The sequence below is a fragment of the Andrena cerasifolii genome, chromosome 7 (assembly GCF_050908995.1).
Source record: "Andrena cerasifolii isolate SP2316 chromosome 7, iyAndCera1_principal, whole genome shotgun sequence".
Lineage (NCBI taxonomy): Eukaryota > Metazoa > Arthropoda > Insecta > Hymenoptera > Andrenidae > Andrena > Andrena cerasifolii.
Genome location: NC_135124.1, coordinates 3447340 through 3466127, shown reverse-complemented (window position 1 = coordinate 3466127; position 18788 = coordinate 3447340). Strand labels below are relative to the sequence as shown.

Below are 18788 nucleotides of genomic sequence, written 5' to 3'. Positions count from 1 at the left end.
TGTTTTTCGCAGGATATATTCGGAACAGCTCTGACAATGAGACTTAATTGAATTGAAGTGTAATACAGTAAATTGAACTGGCAAGGTGTGTTTTTGTTTAAGATTGGAAAAGGATAAGATTTCTGTTGTTTTAGGTGACGCAATTGGGCTTCTCAGAAGTCAGCCTGATCAGCTTCATAAAATAAAAAGTAGAATAAATTGATAAGTTAAGCACTAGGGGAGACCGGGGCTAGATGTTACAGGGGTAGGTTGTTACAAAGCAGTTTAAATTTTTTTTCGCTTGGACAATGAAGTGGCTGATGTGTTTCAACCATACACAGTTGTGTATGTTGTTTGTTTGTAGTCGGTTCACGCGTTGTCACTTTATTACAGTTTTTTTATGTAATAATAGTAACTTTTCTCTTTCTACTTCAATCTTTTCTACCGAACAGACAGATGAATGTATGTAAATTAATATTACCACGTTTGAAGCAGTGTTCCTTTAGCTACAGATTCGTACCAAGAACTTAAGAATACACCAAACTGGTATGAACTTATAGCTTTTTATACACAATGGTGTCAACCCGGGCAAGTTGTTGCACAAGACAAGGGACATGTTGTTAAAGAAGATGAAATCAGAAATTTTAACAAACACGCCCATAAAAGAATCCATACGACAGGAACAATTGTTAAAAGAAAAAACCAAAAGTAAAAAATCGAAACTTAAAAAGATTTTATTAAAAAGTTTTAAAAAGGAAACTGATGACATAAAAATAAAAAAATATACAGTAAAGAATAGGCAGATGAGAAATAAAACCACCACAAATAATAGACACGAGTCCCCGTATGAAACGGAGGACGATAATTAGTGCAACTGATTTCAGTAGTTTTTTTATTATTTTTAAAATAGATTTTTTGTTGTATATTTATTGTAATAGATTCTTACCATTAATAAATTTACTTTTGTCCAAGAAAATATAATTATATTACTCATAATAAGCCTGGTTTCGTAAAATTTAATTCTGTAACAACTTGCCCCGTATTGCGCAACAACTAACCCCTACTCGGGGCACGTTGATACAACATGTCTCGCCTTTCGAAATGGCTTGTTTCAAAGTCATGGTTTTCGTTTAATTACAAGCGACAGCGGTCATCGGTAGAGGAAAGAACGTACTTTAAGTGAGAGTCATTGATAGTATTGAATATGGAATGCAAAAAAAAATAAAAAAATAGAAAACTGAAAAATGTAACACTAGCCCCGGTCTCCCCTAGTTGCATGTACTTAAGTACTCAAATTGAGAAATTTACAGAAAGAGGAGTGGATCAGTACGGCGCGGCGTCTGAGAGTCTCAATTCATAGGAAATAACTTTGGAATAATTTAGTTGGTTCTGGCAAAAAAATAAGGTTACACTTCACGATGGAAAAGAATTTTTATTTCTTATTTTATGCAACTTCCTTTTGAAGAAATACATTACATATCTAAGTAGCGATAAGCGTTGAGTAAATGTGGATGCATACCTACAGTCAAATTTTCCGATAATCGAATTCACAGGGTCACCATTATCATCAGGTTATTTCTTACTGTCCAAAGTTGCTGGTCAGACTAAAGATCATCCTTATGTCAGAATTTTTCCGTTAGATACAAATCGAAATGGTAGTACTGACGAATAGAAGCTGATTGAAGTACGATTGCAAAATTAATAGCGGTCAGATTGAATAATGGTCATAACCGTGATCTATAACGAGTATGCTTACGACTAATAAGTGTAACATTCACACACTATATGCATACATATTAGTTTCCAGAATAGTTTCAAATAATTAAAAAAAAATCCGTGTAAAGTTTGAGCTCGATCGGATAACGGGAAGGGTGCCCCTGGGTCCTTAAACATTTAAATCATTATTTAACAGCTCGCGAAGTCGATTTTATATAATATCCTCCAAGTTATCGATTAAATTAAAAAACATGTCAAACAAAAGTTGTAGATCCGGACAAGGAGCATCTTTTATGCTGTATTACTTTTTCTCGTGCGACAAACGGTTTTCGAAAAAAGTCCGAAAAACTGAAGAAAAAAAACAATATTGAAAGTTTTAATACTTCTAGAACACTTTTTATTTATGAAGGCGAACAAACAAACTGGAATTTTTATTTTCGAGGAGATATAGTCTATATATTCGATATTTTTGCGAATTTAGGTCCCAAATTTTCAAGAAACATTCATGACATATAAAAACACTGAAAATAAGATTTTTTTTATCTTTTTCACAAATTTCGGTATATCCCCCCTCGCCCTAAATATCTAAAAAGTAGTCCACGAGAATAAAAATTCCTTTTTTTTTGTTCGCCTTCATAAATAAAAAGTGTTCTAGAAACATTTAAACTTTCAAAATTTGAGGAAAGTTTTTTTTTTTAGTTTTTCGGACTTTTTTCGAAAACCTTTTGTCGCACGAGAAAAAGTAATACAACATAAAATATGCTCCTTGTCCGGATCTACAACTTTTGTTTGACATATTTTTTTATTTAATCAATAACTTGGAGGGTATTATATAAAATCGACTTCGCGAGCTGTTAAATAATAATTTAAATGTTTAAGGGCCCAAGGGTCACCCTTTCCCTTTATCCGATCGAGCTCAAACTTTACACAGATTTTTTTTTAATTATTCGGAACTATTCTGGAGGGTGCCCCGAAGAAAATCTTGATAAAAATTTTTACCAAGAGTAAATAAGAGCCACCCTAATACATATGTATAGTCCTACCTGTTTAGCAAGGTAGGCTCGCGTGGTTGAGACTGACAAACGAGCCTTTAACCGGGCGATACTGTATATATAATGAAATCACGATAACAACAGATGTTAAACGCCAGAGAGATATGAAAGTATGAGGCAAATTTTGCTTTTGCAGCAATGAGGAAGAAGTCATAATTTTTTACATCAGTCACGTTATATACAGATACTCACAAAAATATCGGCCCATGCCATACATATAACATATTTTCCTTATTTAAGTAGTGTGAACTTTAGAAAACTCGTTTTTGTTAGATTCAGCTTGTAAATTATTTCTACAATGCAACTCGTGACATAAGTCTAACTTCATATTAGAGAGCAAGTGCAGCAAGTAAAACATTACAGTATTTTAGGAGTAAACATAAACGTATTTTACATATTTAGGTAATTAATGTTGAAATTGGAGTTACCAGTTATAATCCACATTAGTGTAAACCTTGATTAATATACATTAGATTAGGATGCATCCAACTAAGAAATTATACACAGCTCATTTAAAAAAAAGTATTGTTATTTGTGGGAGTAGTGGAAAAACACGCACAAAAGTATCCGACTACCGGAGAATGATAAGAGAAAATCGTTATCATTTTTATTTGTTTTCCTTCTTTCGTTGTTTGTATGTCTTATATTTGGTATATCCATTCAGCTCTGAGGAATCTTTCTGTTAGGGCACATTTATTTGAAAAAAAATCCGAAAAGGAGAAAAATTTCGGTACCAGAAACAAAATTAATTATTTCTTTATTTAAAAGTGGAACATTTCGACGAGACAGCAAATATTGTTACAATACCACGTAGTACCACAGTTGTGCTAATTTAATTACGTAATTTAATTACATTGTATTTCAATTACATACTAATTCAATTACGTTGTAACTTAATTACATAATTCAAACTTTTCAATTAATTCAATTCCTAATTACTGTAATTGTGCGTGTAATTGAATTACAATGTAATTGAAATACAATGTAATTGAAATACAATGTAATTGAAATACAATGTAATTGAAATACAATGTAATTGAAATACAATGTAATTGAAATACAATGTAATTGAAATACAATGTAATTGAAATACAATGTAATTGAAATACAATGTAATTGAATTACAATGTAATTGAAATACAATGTAATTAAATTACAGCGGAAAAATCTGAAGAAGAGAGAAAAAAAAGTGGAAAAAATGTAACAAAGGAGTTATTTCTCTCTATATATTATAAATTTATGAATAATACCATATTCAGCACTCATAATAATTTTTTTCTGTTCGAAACCTTTACCTACATATTTCTTTCCCACCTCTTATTACCTCTTAATTTGTAATTATAATTCAATTACATTGTACTGTGCAATTACAATTGCAAATACATTGCAATTACGAATTGCGATGTATTTTAATTGAATGCGAGATCTGAATTACGAATTACAATGTAATTGAATACGATGTAATTGAATTATTTTGTAATTATAATTCATGGAGTAATTCAATTGTAATTCTGCACAACTCTGCGTAGTACTGTAAGAAACGTATATAATAACAGCTTATAAAAGTAATAATAATGTGATTAAAAAGCCTCGTATTGGCTGCTCCAAAATTCTAAGCATACAATAAAGAAAATTTTTCCACTAACCGTCACGGAGGTGTGGTTCCATACTGGTATGGGGTTGCATGGCAGCCTCTGATGTAGGTGACCTGCATTTCATTGGTGGTACAATGGATCGCGTTGCGTGCATTGATATCTTGAAGCAAAATTTAAAAACATGTGCAGAAAAGTTGGGACTGAGAAATAACTTTCGCTTCCAACAAGACACTGATCCGAAGCATTCTGCTCGAGCTACAAAAGAATGGATCCTTTATAATGTATGTACATACCTAAATCTTTAAATACGCCAACCCCATCACCCAACGTAAACCCTACAGAGCATTTATGGACGGAATTCAAAAGTACTATACAAAACGGAGACCATTTACCAAAGAAAAATATTTTCAAAGATATCTTTATAGAAAAATGCGACAAAATGAATCCAAATGTCATAAAAGGACTAAATAGGTAGTTTAGTCTATGCATAACAGGTTACAATTTATAACACACAAGATCACGAGGATATTCCACAAAATATTAATTTATTGTAAATAAGTTTATATAAAGTAAATATTTACTTTGGGCGGATACTGTTATGTGCATTCTTTTGCTACTTTCACCGATAATAATATTTTTTTTTAAATAAACTACATACAGGCCAATTAAAGTGTTATAAGCTGTACTCTTCGAAACCACCGTGGATACTGATTTCATTTTTTTTGTATTAAGGGGGAGCCCTATTTAGGACGCTAGAAATGTGGTGATTCTTGGGAATTTATTTCCTGGAAACTGTTAAGCGGATCTTTTCCAAACTTTCAGGTTATTTTAGTTCACATTCCAACAATAAAAATTGATTTTTTCGTTACAATTATCCAGAATATGCATAATGTGTAAAATCGAAAATATATTTTTAACATCCTCTTAATGATGAAACATAGTTCTGTCAAAGTCCCGCTTGTTTAAGTCATTCCAATAAAAACAGCATTTACATAAACTTCCGCAGTCTATATTATAATTGGGTTAAGTATATCTAACCTATTTCCTAACCTATCTGCTCGACGTATAATGTACAGACATACATTCAGGCCGCCCCGTTTCTTTCGGCCCGCCCCGGTTCCTTCGGCCCGCCCCGGTTCCTTCGGCCCGCCCCGGTTCCTTCGGCCCGCCCCGGTTCCTTCGGCCCGCCCCGGTTCCTTCGGCCCGCCCCGGTTCTTTCGGCCCGCCTCCGTTCTTGTATATTCAACACTTTTCTAGCTGTACTTGATTTCGAGTTATTTGACGGAACAGTCTTCTGTCCCCGAAATTGGAAGAACGTCAGCCGATAAAAAAATAGGTATCTAATATTTTCAGGTACCTAATCTTTATCTATGTGCCAAGTTTCATGAAAATCAGAGTGTATCAGTTGGGTAACGTTCCTTGTAACTCAAATCTACAAAGTCGTCAGTATATTTTTAGAAACCGAAAAGAAGAACAATTGAACGTATATCTTACTAATTCAGTCAGTGTATATTTACCTGTATATGCAAATTGAAACATTTAATAAGTACACCCCAAAACTTGATTGCAATCAGAGTTAGGAGCGATGATGCCGCAGTGATGGAGGGGGAAACTGACACCAGCGCCAAGCCAGCCAAGTGGCGCCAACGCGAAGCTAACCACCGCCAATCAGCGTCGCCGGGAAATAGATTGTCGACGCTGGTTGGCCGTGGTTAGCTTCGTGTTGGGGCCACTCAGCTGGCTTGGCGCTGGCGTCTGTTCGCGCACACATTACCACCGCTCCTGTAGGTGTTTCCCCCTCCATCACTGCGGCCCTATCGCTCCTAACTCTCATTACAATACACTTTGAGAGTGATCCGTGCACCTAGTTTCCCTACCTTAGCTTTGCTTACTTTATAAGATCATACAAAACATGTAAATAACAAAAGTGGAATTCATATAAAATACTAGGAAACGAAATTGATTGAAGCCGGTGATTCCATAGTTGTGACATTGCATTCTACTTTTGAACGAAACTATATGTACAAAATGGAACAAATATCACCTACCTCCAGTTTCTCAATGAAATCTCCACGCCACTATTTTTCCCAATCACCCCCAACTTTGTATAAATTTCGAAGAATTATATCACGTACGAAGGCTGAACCGTGGACATGGAAATTAATTGTGTGAGAAGTTTTCATCATTCAGTATAATACGTGTGCGCGTGTACGTTTGTTTTCAGGAATAAAGCAAGAATGGCGCCAAATGTCACGAGTACCCCAAGGGATGTGCTATTCGAAGAGGAAACGCTCGAGGAAAATGCAGTGAACGAAACGCCAAAAGAAAAATACCAGAGACGCATCGTCTGGAGGAACGTGATTGTCTTCACGTACCTCCATCTTGGAGCACTTTACGGAGTATATCTCATCTTCACTTCCGCCAAATTGATGACAACCGCCTTTGGTGAGCGAAATTAATATTTCGATGGTAATTTTTGGGGAAAAGCCAAAGCAGGAACTGAATACATACCAGGGGAATGAATTCTAACTGAAGTATCATTGACACGAGTAATTTATACTGGGTTAATTACTTGTTGATACGCGTACATTTTCGTATTATTGTCGAAACATAGAATCATGGTCAGTTGCCCGGTTTCACTGACATTAACCGTTCTTTCTCCATGAAGAAATCAGGAATCAGGTTAGAATACCTGGCCTGATAGCCAGATCTGGGCAGCAGAATCTGACGTCAGAACTGCAGCAGTCTGTGTCCGCATTTGGCTGCGTTCTGATGTGCAGTGCCTGATGTCAGATGGACAGCAGATTTCGCCGTATGCTAGGCACAGCAACAGCGCCATCTGAGATCCAGAATTATCAAGCAATTGCCTACAGATGGCGCTGTTGTTGTGCCTAACAGACGGCGAAATCTGGTGTCGATCTGCTGTCCATCTGACATCAGGCACTGCACCTCAGGCTCTGCACATCAGAACGCAGCCAAATGCGGACACAGACTGCTGCAGTTCTGACGTCAGATTCTGCTGCCCAGATCTGGCTATCAGGGTGGAAAATAGTTATACATGATATTATTAAACTATGTGAAATACTCGGTACTTCTCAAAAATAAGTTTATTATAAAAGGGTTTGGATAGGTACTGTTTGAGCCAAATTAGTAGCCAGGGCTGTCGAAGCTTACGTACAGTCTGTCCCACAAGAGCGTGTTCCTCGTATCTCCGAAAGGAATCATTAGATTTAAAAAAAAAAGGTCTATATTACCGAAAATTACGTTTTATGAACTAATTGAAATTACCTATTACATGGTCCCGTCTCCGTTGTTGTCGATAATCGCTTGACACCATTTAGGCATGCTTTCAACTAACTTTTTCGCATACTCCGAAGATAAAGACCATATTTCTCGAGGTAACTGCTTGACCGTGAATATACGTTTTTCTTGAAGCTTGTGCTTTATGAAACCCCAAACTTTTTCGATTGGATTCGCATCAGACGAGTGTGCAGACCAGTGCAAACGTTACTATGCTCTTCTCTTCTTTCCACGCCGTGCAAAAGCGGCAAAAAATACGGAGCTGTCATTTTAAAAATCCCTTGTTTTCCACGGAATCACAAACTAAAATGCCACGCGTGTTAATCAGGGTACTGGAAGAAACTTTTCTCCTCCGAATTCTCAACGACCCACTCATTCTTAAAGTACAGGGCCGTGGCTACGAGGAACAGGCTCTTCTGGGGCGGACTCTAGGTACTTCTCGGTACAATCCTCTACGATATAGACCTACTGATTTTTATAGAATTTTGTAGCCCTGCTGGCACTTTGTATGTTCTTTTGTTCAAGAATAGTTGAACTCTTACAAGGGGGCCGCCCGAATGTCGGGTCGTTGATTTTGATGAGACTTGGTGTACCTGGTAGAGGCCGTGATCCTGTTTAGGGGTCATCCTTAACACTAGATCTACCAAGGGGGGTCAAAATGATTTATTTGGCATTTCTTATAATCATTACTCATTTCCAGTTGGTACATTTTATTTTCGGTAATTATTTAGAAGTTTTCTGTCCCCACCGATTTTGATGACCTTGAAATATGTTGTAAAACTCAACATTCTGAACAACTTTTTCCTGTATATATAACCGCCGCTAGGCTTTAGTTTTCGAGATATTCCCAAAAAACTACTTTCTGTTGATTTATTCCGACACAGTGCATTCCACTTTCCAACTGGTCCCGGGTTTAGTATAGGTTGGGGCTAGATTAGTGCAGGGGGCGCGTAAAGCGTGGTAGCGAACCGATGTGAGTTTGGATATTTAGGTTAGGTTAGGTTAGGTTTTTTATTCTCTCCTGTACAGTTTTTACAAAAGATGACGTTTCAGGACCCAGTCCTATATTGCCCAACGAACTTTTAGTCAGTCGTTTGGACTGACTAAACTACCAGCGGTAGCCGGTTTAGAGTGGGGCCGGCTACCCACGACCACGCATGCGCTCGATGACGTCACGACCGTCGAACCAATCAACGCCAAGATGAAAATCGCTGGAAAATTCGCCGACGCCAACGCCACCGTCAAGCCAAGTGAGGCCGCGGCCAACCAGCGTCGACAACCGATTCCCCGGCAACGGTGGTTGGCCGCGGCCTCACTTGGCTTGACGGTGGCGTTGGCGTCGGCGAATTTTCCAGTAAGAGTGTCCCTTTAATTCAGACAGGAGATTACTTTTAAATTGTGCAGGTATATTTTTGAGACCCCAAAGATTATGAAAATACACAAAAAGAAAAATCGAGGGAAAAAATTTTCACAGCGGTTTCTCTCCCCCCTTAAACCTTTATAATTAGGTAGGTAATAAAATTTATTTAACATGTGCCAAGAGTTTCGTGTTCATGGAACAGGTATAGCTATTTTTATAGGCAAATAGAAAGGTAGGAAAAAATGAAATAAAATATTTAAGAAAAAAAAAACAAAACACGGTAACGGAAACCCTGACCAACGCATGGAAGACTTGCACGTAACCATTACACAATGGTGACTCGAGCCGACTCATTAACCCATTAGCTGCCACGATCCCCATTTGGGGATTTTGGAATTTTACGTACTCGGCGCCAAAAATATATTTGGTACGCCTAACAATTTAGTCTCATTCTATATATATATATATATATATATATATATATATATATATATATATATATATATATATATGTAACTCATCCGACCAAAAATTAAAAAAAAAAATTTGGCAGTTAATGGGTTAATATTAATTCTATTTCCGGAGTATTAGAACTTTAATTGTCAACATCTTAACAACTATTGAGTATCTGTCATTAAGTTTCATGTATTCCTAAACAGGACCACGGATTCTACCAGTGCATCAGGTCTTATCAAAATCAACGACGTGACATTCAGGCGGTCTCTTTGTTAGAGAATTGTAATTTCAAGTCGAGGGAAAGGCAGTAGTTGATAGGAAAAGTAACAGAGTTTTAATCTCGATGTTGCTGTTCAATTTTTTTTCGGTCAGATGTGCGCGGATTAGTGCCAGGTATTTCTTCCTAGGCAAACCACAAAATACGAAACGATCTTTAACTTGATACAGTGAAAATCATCATATCCTTATCATTTAATGCGTTACAACCCCATGGAACATTTAAACGATTTGCACTTGAGTAATCACAACTAACCCAGTACATAAGTTACGGTGGTTGACTGTATAGAAATGGAAAGGGAAAGCTACATTTTAGACTGTAGAGATATGCATATCGTATACTGTTTTCCTCATGTTTTCTTTTTACTTGCAGCATTCCTATGTTACATAACGAGTGGCTTAGGAATCACAGCTGGGGCTCACAGATTATGGGCACACAAAGCCTATAAAGCAAAGTGGCCGCTCGAGGTCCTACTGATGATCTTTAACACCATGGCCTTCCAAGTAAGTGAATGGATTCCGTTCGTAAAGAAAGTATTGCGTGGACCATATGATAATCCTGTCACGCAAGAGCGAGAAAGAAAAAACGATTTTCAACCAGACGGCAAAATTACTCTTTGGAACTCCAATATCTGTGCGATTATGTACTACACAAACGAGACTGCGGAATTTGGCTCATTGGAACGCACAGCTTTTAATCGCTGCTACAACTGTTACAAACCGTACCTATAAACTTATGGCGTTCTCGATACTACTGAGAGTCATAAATTATTTTGAAGAATGTTAAATAGATAATTTAAAGGAAATTGCAAGCAACTGGTCATCGTATGGTCCATCGATTGATTCGAAGTAAACTCGAGCACTGGAGTCGAAATGAGTACCGCGAATATTTCGAACAAGTCTAAAAAGTAAAGTCAGTCATTTATAAAGTTAAAAAGAAAAATATGTAATACGAATATTTAAATGATTTCGAAACAGTGCAAAAATCCAAAAATCATCAAAACAGTCGTACATTTATTTATATAAGGTGTTTCGCTACAGGTAAACCTTTGAAGAGGTGATTTTACAGGCCAAAATAAGACGAAAATGTAGAATAAGATTTTTTAATATCGCGCTTCGTTTTTGAGAAAATTGACTTTGAATTTTAATCGAATACACATGCATCGAAGTACGCTATTAAGCGATTAAGGGCATGCGGAGGTAAGCAGGACAGACTCTTTTTTAACGTGGAGAAATCTTTGAAAGACATCTTAAGCCGGATCCAGACCTGAATACGTATACGTTGAGTAGGGGTGAGCGCACGTTTATTCTAATATGGACGTGTCAAACTGGGTCTGGGTTCGAATACGTCTAACAGAATAGGCGAGCGTGAACGTACAGGGTCATCCGTTAAAACTGCAACCTACGCGCGCGCGAACAGACGAAATGGCAACACCGCCTCACGGACGCATTCCACTACAACCATGCACCGGCCCGGCGTTCGGAGGGCTGCCAGCGTCCGCTGGACAGCAGTGATGCCCGAGCTTCGAAAATTTCAGGATGGTCACTTTCAAATTAACGTCGCAAAGAGCTATTTGAAATTTCCGGCCCGAGTTTCAATTTTGGGGCCTTTTTCGTACAACTTTTGAACTGTAAAAGAAATCGGAATGCAATTTGCGCCGAAAAAGGAGGAAAAATTATTCCCTCTAAATGATGGATAATTTAAAATATTTTACGTTTACTTAATTTTTCATTTATAGATTTTTTTAAACCATAATTGTTGTGAAAAGCTTTTGCAAACCGTTTATTTGATACTGTATTTAATGCTCTTTTTAAAATTCATGGTGTTAATAAACAATAGGTTAGGTGTTTCTGTGTCATTACTTTCGTAAATTGAGAAATTAAATTTTTATTCAATTATGTGTTAGTTCTACAAACCTCAGAATCTATCGTTCTGGTTTTCTTTTTTATAATTTTATCCTTAGGGGAGGTTCCGGTCTTGAGCCACAAAAAATAGGTGATTTTAAGGAATTAATTAAAGGAAAACTACTATGTATAATTTAATGGGACTTTTTGCATTGTATTAAGGATGGCTTAAATTATAGAAATATATTTTTTGTTTTATAATTAATCATTACAGACGGCACTGGGGAGTCGTTAAAGTCAAGGCGTCAAAAAATTGATCCAAATCATTGGGACCTGTATCCCCCAAAGTTATTATCCGATTCGACTGAAACTCTTTTTATTTTGAAGAATATACTTCTGGCTAGGGGGGAAACCAGAACAAAATGCAAAATGACTTTTTTAAAGAAAATAACGACACTTGAGGTTTTAAATCACTTTTCCTCTATATTTTTCGCCTTTTCAACGCCTTTGAAAATTATAAATTTCCAATTTTTTGTATTTTTTCTGGATTCCCTCCTAGCCAGAAGTATATTCTTCAAAGTAAAAAAGTTTCAGTCGAATCGGATAATAACTTTTGGAGATACAGGTCCCACCTCATTACAGTGATCTGGGGTGCGAGTGGTAAACCGATCATAAAAGCGGAGCGCGCGGCTCGCTTACCTGGGCCGGGAAATTCCGCCGCACAGCTCTTTGCGACGTTGATTTGAAAGAGACCATCTTAAGATTTTCGAAGCTCGGGCATCACTGCTGTCCAGCGGTCGCTGGCAGCCCTCCGAACGCCGGGCCGGTTAATGGTTGTAGTGGAATGCGTCCGTGAGGCGGTGTTGCCATTTCGTCTGTTCGCGCGCGCGTAGGTTGCAGTTTTAACGGATGACCCTGTATATTCTAGTCTGGACCTGTCATTCGCGGTTGCTGAACGTATGCGACCTGATTCGCGAATGCTGGCAAAGGCACGTGGCCTGAGCCGTTCGTTGTGGAGTTTCTTCCACACATCAAAGGGGGTTTGAAATGCATTGTGCTCAGCGTGGATGATGGAAGCACATGAGATACTTTTCTCAAATCCTCGATGTCTCCGATTTTCATGATATTGAAATATATTGTAGTCCATATGAAATTAGGGAGGGCTTAGTACTCATTTTTCTAGCCTCGAAATTGTTTAAAAAATACAAATCTTCGAAGTTCCTTGCTTTTGGTGATTTTTACGAAACCCGCCTTCAGAAATGAATTTTAATGACCTAAATTATTGAAGACATGAACTTGCGTCTTTTTTTTAATCATGAAAGCTGGATCTATATGAATGAATTTAATTCATTGCTAATATTGTCATAAACAGTTCATGAAAAATAAAAAATTACATTTTTAACAATATAATGCATTTACCATATGACAGAATTTAAAGCTCTATTTTAATGAATAATTTGTCTTTCTTTTCTTCACTACACTCTGTATTTTTCTCAATTCATACATCCTGACCTGTTGTATTAAAAAAATCGATTTTAACCTGTGGAATCACCCCTGAGAAAGTTTACCGTCTGTAGTCAAACATCCTGTATATATATATTTATCGGAATTGTTTTGATGATTACAATGATAATGTTAATGACAATCTTTTAACTCCGTACGAAAACAACAGCTTACACATTGTGCGTGTAAACACTTCAGTTGATTTAAAAGATAGGTACATTCATTTTATCGCAATATAGCTTACTGTCATTACCAGATACGATTCGTATAGCTGAAATTAATTACAATTATAATTTAATTACATTTGTAATTGAACGTGATGCGGATCAATATGAAGCAATTGATAATCTCTCGACTCAATTTTCGAGTACCTACCTATTACAATATCTCGAACTTCTACCAAAGTCATTAACACTCAGTATGCATATATTCATCGATTTGTTGTGCTTTCCCAACTCATTATTTATTTGCGATTTTGAAATGTTTTAAGCGTTTCTGCTGTCGGCGCGTCGGAAAGAAACTCTATGATATATCAAAGTAACTCATGCAATGTTTAAGCGAACACATGGATCCAGAAATATCCGCTAAATGATTATAATGGATGAACAGTCTTGGATGTTTATGTGCATACAATAATATAATGTGATTAGAATCAAATGGAGCTAACTTAATTCTTTCTGATTTTTCTTCGACAGGATGCAGCAGTTGACTGGGCCAGGGATCATAGACTTCACCACAAATACAGCGAGACAAATGCGGATCCTCATAATGCAACGAGAGGATTCTTTTTCGCGCATGTTGGTTGGTTGTTATGTAGAAAACATCCGGATATCAAGGAGAAAGGCAAAGGAATCGATATGAATGATCTGAAAAATAATCCCATACTTGCGTTCCAGAAAAGGTAGGACCTTGTTTTATCATCTTTACTTGTGTATTAATTATATAGGAGATAGATGCTTCCCGTGGGTTAAATCTTAATCTTTTCGATGCTATGGACGCATATCTGCGTTCAGTGTGTGCGGAGGACGCATGTATATAGGTGTTCAACAAGTATGGTTAACTAACGCAACTGGAGCATTTCCGCATACCAGCACCAAAGGGATTAAGATGCATCATGAACGAGTACTGGAAATTCTTTAAAAACTTTAGAAAACTGATTTGCAATTGATTTGATTTGCAATTCGCTATATAGTTGGAGGATCATTTGCTCCAATGACTCAAGGGATCTCTCTAGTGAGAAGACCTGTAGGGCTGAATATTCCGAGTAGCTTGAAATTCGGACCGTGCCGAGACTCGGTTTCCAAGCCGAGCCGAGTACTCGGAAAAAGCGAGCGGCTCGAAAGAACCGAGTAGTTCGAGTAGAACCGAGCTGCCCGAGTAGAACCGAGCTGCCCGAGTAGAACCGAGCTGCCCGAGTAGAACCGAGCTGCCCGAGTAGAACCGAGCTGCTCGAGTAGAACCGAGCTGCTCGAGTAGAACCGAGCTGCTCGAGTAGAACCGAGCTACTCGAGTAGAACCGAGCTGCTCGAGTAGAACCGAGCTGCTCGAGTAGAACCGAGCTGCTCGAGTAGAACCGAGCTGCTCGAGTAGAACCGAGCTGCTCGAGTAGAACCGAGCTGCTCGAGTAGAACCGAGCTGCTCGAGTAGAACCGAGCTGCTCGAGTAGAACCGAGCTGCTCGAGTAGAACCGAGCTGCTCGAGTAGAATCGAGCTGCTCGAGTAGAACCGAGCTGCCCGAGTAGAACCGAGCTGCTCGAAGAGAACCAAACGGCTCGAAGAGATCCGAGCAGTCCGAGTATGTCGAGTAGTTTGAAGCTTGAATGTTTCGAAAAATTTAGGAAATGTTTATCTACTGTATAATGGTTCTTAATAATGTGAGTAATTAAAATGTAAACTGCAAATGAAAATACTCTCCAACTATTGAAAATAATTTTTCGCGTATGTATGATTTAATATTTCTTCTTACGTTTTCCTTTATTTTTCTTTTTTTCATTCATTATCAAACTTTAATCAAAATATTAGCTGAATATGGAAATAGTAGGTAACTTAAGGCAAATAATAATAGAAACTATTTTTCTACGAAAAGATGTGGAAATTAATTTTTTTAAACATTTCATTAGTTTCATCCTCGAAGTCTTCCAGGTCGTCGAAATCTGCAGCGTCTTCAATAGTGGGCAATGCCCAACAAAAACTTTGACACATCATAAATTGCCACCTCGCTTTGTTTTTAAACTACACGCCGTACAGATGTCATATTTTGCAAACATTCAGATTTCATCTAGACACACATGGAAAACCCATAATCTTAATTTTGACTCTTTGAATTCTTTATTTATTTATACTTATTCATTTTTTTAATGGGTAACAGCATTGTTAACAGTGACTCGACAGAAATATAATCCATACGAAAAAGGCAAAAAAGAAAGAAAAATAAAGGAAAGCGCAAGAAGAAATATTATTAAATCATACATACGCGAAAATTTATTTTCGATGGTTAGAGAATATTTTCATTTGCAGTTTATATTTTAATTACTCACATTATTACGAACCATTATCCGGTAGATAAACATATGTGTTCTAAAATATTCGAAACATTCGAGCTTCAAACTATTCGACATATCCGAACTGCACGGTACTTTCGGCTCGTTCGGTTCTCTTCGACCGGCTCGAAAAAACTTGAGTTCTCAGTTTTCTTCGAGATACTCGCTTCTTTCGAGTCGCTCGCTTTTTTCAAGTACTCGAACAGCTCTAACGACCTGAAAAGAAGGTAATATTTGTGATTTTTGTTAAAGAGAAAACCTTAAATTATATTAATTAAAAACTTTATGCCTATATTTCTACATATTTAGACAACATTTAAAAAAAAAAATTAATTAAAAGATAGTACATTCTAAAGCTGGCGTCCACGATTTATAAAAAAAACTCATGGTCCAATCCACTTGAGATAGGTAGGACACGTTTGTGGGATATCTTATTCTCGTTTGACCCACAATCAAATCAGTATTTGTAAATATAAACTTTTGGCACTAAAGAAACTACCGATTTCCGCAGAAATCAGAATCTTTTTTATATTTATCGCTACGTTATATTTTCTGTAGGTCAAACGATAACTACACAAATATAGATTAAGAATATTCTTGATTTGTTGGCCAACAACCACAACCGCAATCGTATGTAGTGTCCGAGGACAAACTTTTTTTCTTATGCCCTCTTGTTATTGGCTCGTAACTCGGCGATGCTACAGCTGCATTTTGAACTAAACTTTTTTAAATTGTTGTCTAAATATGTACAATAGGGCGGAGCGGAAAATTTAAATTTGAATTTTCAGTTGGCCTGGGTGCGGGATAGTTATATTTTGATTAACCAAACACAACTGTAAAAAAAAATTTGGAAAAATATTTCTTCTAAAAATGATGATATGATTATATGATCATTTTTAAGAGAAAAAGGAACCTGCAGACATGAATATTTTCTCATTTTTTCTACAGTTGTGTTTGGTTAATCAAAAGACAACTACCCCGCACCCAGGCCAACTGAAAATTCAAATTTAAATTTTCGCCTATATAGTATCGCTCCGCCTTAATGTACAAATATATATAGAATTCCATCCAATAGTAGAACTACGCCCTTCCCGATTTGCGACCGATCTGCGACCGATCTGCGCAGCTCCCACAGATCTGACACACGCGATTGGTCGTAGCGCTTTCCCTGCAGGTTTCCTACCAATCAACCGCCCCCTCACAGTCATCGTTGCACGGAACGAGTCTGCTCTTAGATGGAATTCAGTATAGACATAAAGTTTTTAATTAATATAATTTAATGTTTCCTCTCAAACAAATCCCAAATATCAGCTTGTTTTCAGGACCGTCACACTAGGGCTGGCCTGTCCAACTTTTGCTCTTGCCCTCGAAGAGTAGCCGCGGGTAGTTGCGAGCGAACGCAAGAGCGACGGCAACGGGCGGCAGCCGTAAAAGAGTGGGGATAGTGGCGTTCACAGATTCCCCCACCAAGGAGACCTTTCGCGCTTGGGCCTGACTCGGTGCCTCCGAGAGCAAAGAGCAACTCGCGGCTGCTCGCGCGAGCAAATCCCCGGACAGGCCTCGCACTAGGGGGGACCCCTTAATAATTAATCCAGCTAGATTATAGTAGAAACTAGAAATTTTATTACATCGACTACACAAAATTTCTGTCATCCTTAATATTAGATTTGCTCTTTTGACTTGTTCATAAATGTAATCTTCCCCCTAGGTTCGTTTACTAATTCTACTTGCGTTATCAAAAATACTTTTTTCCCCGAGTTACAAAATGTGATATACAGGGTGTCCCAAAATTGGGGGACAATCCTCAATTTGCAATACCTTATGCAAAAAGACATCGAAAAGTCCTTACCGTTTTGGAATTCGACGTCTTTTTGCATTAGGATATTGCGTGTTCAGGATTGTCCCTCAATTTTGTGACACCCTGTATGTGCAGTGGACGAAAACGATATTTGGTGGTAGGAAAACTATATTTTAAAAAAAAATTATAATTACCAAATGAGTAATCTTATTAGTGGGACGACTTTTTATTAGTCTTTATGGCGGGGCACCCATTTCAGTGAACCGTTCTTTATTCTCTGTGTGGCGTTGTACATACTTCGAGTAAAAGTAAAGTAAAACTATGCAGTAACATTTTTTAAGAAAATCAGTTTTGAAGGCGTGTGGATATAATATTCGAATTCTGTAAAATTGTTATACGCCGCAGTTTTCCGTAAACATTTAATTACAAATTGTTAAATTTCTGTGGGTAAATTTTCAATTCTCGCATATTCTTTTGTCATTAAAACTTAAGTGTAATTTTATTAGTGTATTAATTTGTACTAAAATCATTTCAGGGTAGTAATAATAATATGTTAAATTGTAACACACATTATTTTAGCCTTGTTTACCCTCCACTGTTTTCTTTTATGCGAAAAATAAATTGTAATTTGTCTTAACATATTTCCTAATTTTTTTACAGGCATTACAAAGTCCTGATGCCCCTGTTGTGTTTCGTTATGCCAACTGTTGTACCAGTTCTATGCTGGAATGAGACGTGGTCGAACGCTTACTTCGTTCCCACGGTTCTGCGGTATGTTTTCACACTGAACGCCACGTGGTTGGTCAATTCTGCAGCTCATCTCTTTGGGAACAAACCATACGACAAGTTAGTATCACTTATAATATCATCATTCAGCTTGCACGAAATAAGGAAAACCCTAATGCATATAGCAACAATTTTCAAGTCATTGCTTTTTTAATATACGTGTGCGACAATTTAATAAGAGACTTTCGACAACTCAATGTGAAAGCCTTACGAATTCCAATCTTTATATATTTGTTTGTTTGAAAATAACTGCAGATATATTATTTACCTAATTTATCTCGTCAGGTATATAGATTGATGTAGGACACGTGAAAAGTCCGTAGTCCATTCCAGAACATCATTTAAAATTCGTATAAAGTTCACTTTCACAACGAACTTCTGTTCGAAGGTCGTTACGCCTCGTATCATAACGAAATGTTGACTGTTCGCGGCTTTATCGGTAGACAAGTCGACATGATTTGACCCATCTATTTTCAGAATTTCCCAAAATTATCGACAGACTTTAAAAATATTTTTTTGGTATCATTCGTGTTGAGAAATATTAACATTATGTTTCTCACGTGATGTTCGAATAGTGTCGAA

At 37.2% G+C, this 18788-nt stretch overlaps 1 protein-coding gene and 1 long non-coding RNA gene across 2 annotated transcripts in view; both read left to right on the top strand.

The window, feature by feature from the left end:
- The window catches only part of LOC143371694 (uncharacterized), a 174783-nt gene that overhangs the window by 106170 nt on the left and 49825 nt on the right, over positions 1-18788 (top strand). The gene's annotated exons all lie outside the window — the stretch shown is intronic.
- LOC143371659 (acyl-CoA Delta-9 desaturase-like) overlaps positions 1-18788 on the top strand; it is an 85342-nt gene that overhangs the window by 59750 nt on the left and 6804 nt on the right. Inside the window, exons 2-5 of the mRNA XM_076817108.1 lie at positions 6567-6787; positions 10108-10238; positions 13778-13983; positions 18081-18266. Coding sequence (XP_076673223.1) covers positions 6580-6787; positions 10108-10238; positions 13778-13983; positions 18081-18266 — 731 coding nt within the window. The 5' untranslated portion in view covers positions 6567-6579. The remainder of the gene's footprint in view (positions 1-6566; positions 6788-10107; positions 10239-13777; positions 13984-18080; positions 18267-18788) is intronic.